A 6000-nucleotide genomic window follows, 5' to 3' on the forward strand; every position below is an offset into this window, starting at 1 on the left:
GCGCTCTCTGGGGGGTTCTGCGGTGGGGCTGGGCTTCTGCTCCCAAGGAGACTCCTTTCCTTTCCAACTCACGCCAAGGTGACCTGAAGCCTTGGAGTCCCCCAGGGACAGGATTCGGGGTGGACAGCCCCAGTGGGTGATGCGGAGTCAGCCAGACCGGTCAAGGGGCCCGTGGGTGTCGGGGGTCCTCTCCAGGACTCTATACGGTGGCCTCCTCCCTGCTCCCGTCCATCCTGGGCCGGGGCAGGTGTGGGCGGCACCGGCACATGCCCCGTCAGAGGCCCCGCCTGCTGCCGCGGCCTGGCTCTCCAGCTGCAGGCGGCAGGCTGAGCAGACCCCTGTCCGTCCAGGAACCCCATGGGCCGCACAGGGCTGCGCGGGCGCGGGGACCTCAGCTGCTTTGGCCCCAACCACACGCTGCAGCCCGTGGTCACCCGGTGAGTAGCCCCGGATGAGCACACAGCGTGCACCACGCGCCCTACCCCGTAGTGGCCTGGATAAGCACGGGCGCGCCCCAAAACACAGGGCAGGAGCGTCTATGCCCCTAGGAAAGCCCAGGCCCTTCCTGCCCCCAGGCTGCCCTCATTTCCCTGTGGGTCCCCCTCCCTCAGAGGCCCCTTGGGGGAGGGACAAAGCCAGGGCCAGGGCTCACTACGCAGACAAAATGAAAGTCCATATCCATCTACCCGTCATTTCCAAAGAGTCCCAGAGGTGGAAGGGCTGGGTCCAGGGCGCGTGCTGCGTTAAGGCTTTTGATAGAAAAATACTCTCCCAAAAGGCCTACCCGTTCTAGTCAGACCAGCAGTCATGGGAGCGGTGGTTACTATCTCTGTGCCCCTGGAGCAGGTGCTCAGGAGTGGGGGGTGCCTTGGCCTCCCCCGCAGCGGGGGAGGGGCTGACATCAGACCGTCCCTCCTGCAGCTGGAGGCGGAACCAGGACGGCGCCATCTGCAGGAAGGGCATAAAGAAGATGCTGGAGGTGCTGGTGGTGAAGCGCTCCCTCTCAGAGCACTGGGTGCTGCCCGGGGTGAGCCCGCGCCCGCCGTCCCGGGGCCCTGCGCGCCTTTGTGCGTTCCACCCAGCGAAGGAGCACCACCCGCCTGTGGTCGCTGCCCTGCACGGCTCAGACTCGATCCTTGGTTCTGAATGACAGAGGCCGGTCCTTGCCTTTTAGAGGGAATTCTCCCTCCTAGTACCTTGTTTTGCGGTTGTGAAAATGGGTTCAGGGGCTCTTCGGAGTGTAAGCACTAATTGAGCACGTACTGCATCCCGGGGGGCACCAGGCCCAGGGCTGGGGCTGCCTCGGAGGCTAGACTGGGTCTCCCTGCAGGGCTCAGGGGTTGGGGTCAGACGCGGCTCCCAGGTGGGTGTCTCAGGCGCGCACCTGCCCCTAGCCCTGGGGCCCGAGCTGAGCCTGGGGCTGGGGACGGGGGTGCACAGGCCCTCAGCTCAAGGGCAGCAGCTCCTTGCAGGACTGAAGGCCGCATGCACCCCAGAGGCCTTGTGGTGACAGAATTGGGGTGTGGAAGGCCCTGGGCCTGTCCTATCCAAGCGGGCCCAACCGCTCAGATTCTGACCCGTCAATCTGCCCTCTGCCCCCCACGACCCTGTCACTGCTCTGGGGTTGGAGTAGGCTGACCCTGGCAGGAGGACCGTGTCGCCCACCAGGCCCCCGGCTGGTCTCTGGGTGCAGCTCTGTCCGGGGTCCCCTCCTCTGAGCCTGTACCCGGGAGTCCGTGATTCGCCCAGCTCAGCAAGAGGCCGTCGGGTTTCCCCACCACCCACCCAGTGGCCCAGCAGCTGCTCTGCTGTGACAGCAAGTTAATGGGTGTGTGGGGGGCAGTGGTGCCACTGAGGGTCTTCAGACCCCAACCAGGATTCCAGGGCCCTGGGCGGCTCTCGTTCCTGCAGCCATAGCCCCTGTGCCCTCAAGCTGAGGGAGCGCGGCTCTGAGCCCAGGCCCGGCCCTCTCCTCCCACGGGTTCTCTGGCAGCATTCAGCCTCCCTCTCTGGCACTTAGGTCTCTCCTGCCGACGGGCATCTTCTGAGCTGTGTCCCTGTGTCCCCGAGAGCCAGTCCACCCCAGCGAGGGGCTAGGGCGTCTCCAGGGCCTACGTGGATGGACGTGATGTGGACTGAGAGAGTCCCCTAGATGGATGGAGAGGGGAGTGCGGGTGCAGGCCCGTGTCTGGGGTGTCGGGAGTGGCCGGGAGCCTGGTGTGCGAGAGCAGAGGCTGGACACGGGGACAGGGGTGCACGCAGACAGGACACAGCCCGGCTGGTGCTCAGGGTGGTGGAGGTCAGGGGGCTGCCTCCCCACAGTGCCCTGCGCGCCTCAAGGCTGGGCCACCCTCCTGCCCCGCGGGCTGACGTGGACTCTGGGCTCTGGGCAATGTCACTCCAGCCCCGAGGCAGCTGCTGTCAGACACTCATCCGCCTGTGGCTCCAGGGGGCTGGCCCGCTGCCCATGCTGGGCAGGTGGCCAGAGGAAGCAGGTCCCCAGACAGCCGTGCTGACCCGCCCCTTCCTCCCTCTCTGCTCAGGGCTCCCGGGAACCAGGAGAGACGCTGCCCCGGAAGCTGAAGCAGGTCCTCCGGAGAGAGTTCTGGCCTTCCTTCGAGAGCCTGCTGACGCAGGGCATGGAGGTGAGGTCATCTTTCTGCTCTGCTCACACCTGTGCGTCTGGGGCCCCAAGGTGCGGGTCGTGACAGCTGCAGGGCGGGCCGCGTGGAGCTGGGGAGCCTCCTGGAGGGACCCACGTGGCCGCGGCTCTGGGCCCCTCGCCTTCTCTCTCTGTCTGGGTTTGCTCCTCCCGAGAGCAAGTGGGGGGCCACGGCCTCTGCCGCCCTGGGGCCGGGGCACGCCTGGTGTCCGGCCCACACTCCCTCTTGCCCTGAGCACAGCTGGGCACAAAGACGTAACTCGCTTTTCAGTTAATTTGCAAAGGCCATATTTTTAGGTCCACATTTCCGAATCCACCTCGCTCTTTTTCAGGACCACATAGTATTTTGTGCCATGATTTCTTTAAACAGTCCTCCAAGTGGGCATCCGAGTCGTTGCTGGTTCTGTCTCTGCGGCGTCTCAGGATGCAATGGGCAATGGCCGACGTTTGCGGTTTTGCCCTACAAACCAAGCAGTTTCACAGGCTTATCCCCTGCAGCCCCGCAGGGAGCACTGCCATCTCTCTTTTCTCTGCTCTGTAGAAATAAACTTCTTTATTTGCTGAGGTAAAATCCAAACAACAGAAAAGGAACCACTTTCAAGTGAGCAGTTAGTTCAGTGGTATTTAGTACACAGACGGCGTGGTGTGGTCACCACCTCTGTCTGGTTCCAGAACATTCCATCACCCCAAAAGGAAGCCCATGCCCGTTGGCAGTCACTCCCCCCCTCCCCCGCCCCGGGCACCCGCGCGGCTGCTTTCGGTCTCTGCGGGTTTGCTGCTCTGGGCGGTCATCATAGGTGGGATCACACAGCGTGCAGCCTCTGGCGTCTGGCTTTTCACTTTGCGTAATGTTTTGAGGTCCGCTGGCCCTTTTTAACCCCCCAAAGACACTCGAGGCAGGTCTGGGTAGCAGGCCAGACACCAGAAGGGAGATGAGTGAGGCTGTGGGTCCCCACGACGTGTCAGTCAGGCGGAAGGTGGTGTTGGGGGCAGGCGGATGGGGTGGGGGAGAGCCAGGAGGGGCTTGGGTGCAGTGGACAGCTGTGCTCAGAGCATCCCAGACCCGGACCAGTTGCAGAGAAAGCATGGGGCCCCTTCCTCTGGGAGAAAGCCGGGGGCCTCAGGGGTCCATCAGGTGAAACAGCTCACACCTGTGCTGCCTCCCAGGTGTACAAAGGGTACGTGGATGACCCAAGGAACACGGACAACGCCTGGATCGAGACGGTGGCCATGAGCGTCCACTTTCCAGACCAGAGCGACGTGGAGCTGAAGAGGCTGAACTCTGTATGTGGCCTGGGTCTCAGGCTCTGAGGAATGGGGGGACCGGGGGCATCAGTGCTCCAGAGAGCCTCGGGGTCTATAGGGAGGGGTCTGAGGGGTTCCGGGGCCTGGGGCCAGAGCTGGCCAGGACCAGAGAGTGGGAGCTGCGTGGGTCAGAGTTGTGCCCAGCGGGTACCAAGGGGGCATCCGGGACAGGCCAGAGGGCAGCAGAAGGAGGCTGGGGCGCAGTCGGGGCTGGCCAGGAACCCTGGGGGCCTCCAGGCTCGTACCCAGGGGAGGCTGGTTCCAGCACTTATGTGGGTTTGCCGTCCCCAGTACTTAGATCAGTCCTACGTATCCCTAATCCAGAACTGGGACCAGGAAGTCCCAGGGAACAAAACCCGGGCTGTGTCTGAAGACAGAAAACCCCAGAACAAGGCTGCACCTCTTCTCTCTCCTCCTTCAAGGGGTTTTAAGGCTTTGTGGGCATTTTCTGATTCGTGCCTGTGCAGCAGAAGCATAAAGCACGCGGCCATTGGCCAGGCCTGTGGCAGGGCCAGGAGCCAGGCCGTGGGGTCCCCGTCACCCCCTGATGTCTGTAGTCTCGGGGTGTCTGGGTGGGGGCAGGGCCGGCTCAGGAGGGAGTCAGGATCTTACCCCTGTCCTCGCAGCACCTGTACTCCTGCGACGCGGGGGTGTCCATCCGGTGGCAGGTGGTGGACGAGCGCATCCCACTGTACGCCAACCACAAGGCCATCCTCCAGAAGGTGGCCGCCTTGTTCGGGGCCTACTACTAGCCTGGGGACGCAGCCCGGGCAGCTCTGCAGGGGCCGGCAGAGCTGCTCCGTCCACGGCCCGCCCGGATCAGCAGCCCCTCTTGCCCAGCTGTTGAACTGGGAGGCTTCGGGGTGCCCTGGGAGGAGAGCTGAGCAGGGAGCAGGTGGGCTCCGGCCGCGAGGCAGGGCCTCAGGGTTGAGGTGGCCACGGGGACTCCACCAGCCAACACTGCTTCTCCTGAGCCTGCTGGCGGCCAGTGGACACCCTCCCGGCCACATCCTGTGAGCAGCATGTCCACCATCAGAGGCGTCTCCACCCAAGCCTGGTACCTCCTGGAGAGTCGGGGTTCCCCTGTGGCCTCCTGCTCAGGCCCACACCCCCGAGAGGGCCTCCACCGGGACCTAACTCAGCCCCTTGCCTGGCCGGGGGCGGGGCACCATGGGACCCATTTCCCTTGGCTGTCAGGGCTGAGCCCCTTAGCAGGGCAGGAGGCGCAGGCAAGCTCCGGCCTCCTCCCGAAATGCACAGGTCTCTGCCTGTGTGCTGCCCCGGGACCCAGGCGGGGAGGACGCAGACGCCCCGTGCGGGCGGGGGCTCTCCTGCACAGGGTGCCCCCAACCCCCACCCTGAGAGCCCGGGAGGAGCGGGCGGTAGGTGTGGACTGTGGGGCCACCCAGTTCAGCATCAGCGACTCACAGGCCATCAGGAGCCGTGGAATGTTGTGAAAACCCCACATTAAATCCGCTTTCCTACACCAGCCTCGCCCGCCTCTTCTGTGCTTCCCTCAAATAAAGTTATAGACACAAGCAGTGGTCAAGGGCCTGTGTCTGGGTCACCAAGACCTCACCCAGCCCACAGCCAAGCTTCCTGGGGCCTGAGGGGGTCTCCTGTGGACAGCCTGCAGCCCCTCCGGTCCAAACTCATGATTTCTCCTCCAATCAACACCTCCCCAACACACACACACACACACACACACACACACACACACACACACACACTACCTCTTCCTCATTTCCTAGACCCCGGCTCTGGCCCCCAGCTTGGGACTCAGCCCCTTGCGCCTCCCCCCGGCCCCCTACCCTGCAGGTCCTCAGCCACTGTGGGGGCCTTGGTTTTTTATCTAGAATCTCATATCCAGCCAAACTAGTGTTCACGTGGCAGCACCAAACAAAGACCTTTTAGAAGCATAAGGACCCAGAAAGTGTGTTCCTCGTGCACCCTTTCTGAAAGAATTTCACAAAGATGAATTACAGAAAAGCAAAACACACTGTCTTGGTCAGCTTGGGCTGCAGAACAAGGCA

The 6000-nt window shown here is 63.4% G+C and overlaps 1 protein-coding gene and 1 non-coding gene across 7 annotated transcripts in view; both read left to right on the plus strand.

Annotated features, from left to right (window-relative positions):
• Positions 1–5453, plus strand: part of TRPM2 (transient receptor potential cation channel subfamily M member 2) — a 49941-nt gene extending 44488 nt beyond the window's left edge. For all 6 annotated transcript variants that reach the window (XM_033418456.2, XM_004264611.4, XM_033418454.2 and 3 more), the window contains 5 exons: positions 351–437; positions 922–1027; positions 2544–2645; positions 3830–3946; positions 4594–5453. In XM_033418456.2, coding sequence (XP_033274347.2) covers positions 351–437; positions 922–1027; positions 2544–2645; positions 3830–3946; positions 4594–4719 — 538 coding nt within the window. In that variant the 3' untranslated portion in view covers positions 4720–5453. The remainder of the gene's footprint in view (positions 1–350; positions 438–921; positions 1028–2543; positions 2646–3829; positions 3947–4593) is intronic.
• LOC117199334 (Z6 small nucleolar RNA) lies at positions 2511–2587 on the plus strand. The gene has a single exon (XR_004480561.1). It is a non-coding gene; the product is annotated as a Z6 small nucleolar RNA (small nucleolar RNA).
• Positions 5454–6000: the final 547 nt, after the last annotated feature.

This window comes from Orcinus orca, chromosome 5, assembly GCF_937001465.1.
Source record: "Orcinus orca chromosome 5, mOrcOrc1.1, whole genome shotgun sequence".
Taxonomy (NCBI): Eukaryota; Metazoa; Chordata; class Mammalia; order Artiodactyla; family Delphinidae; genus Orcinus; species Orcinus orca.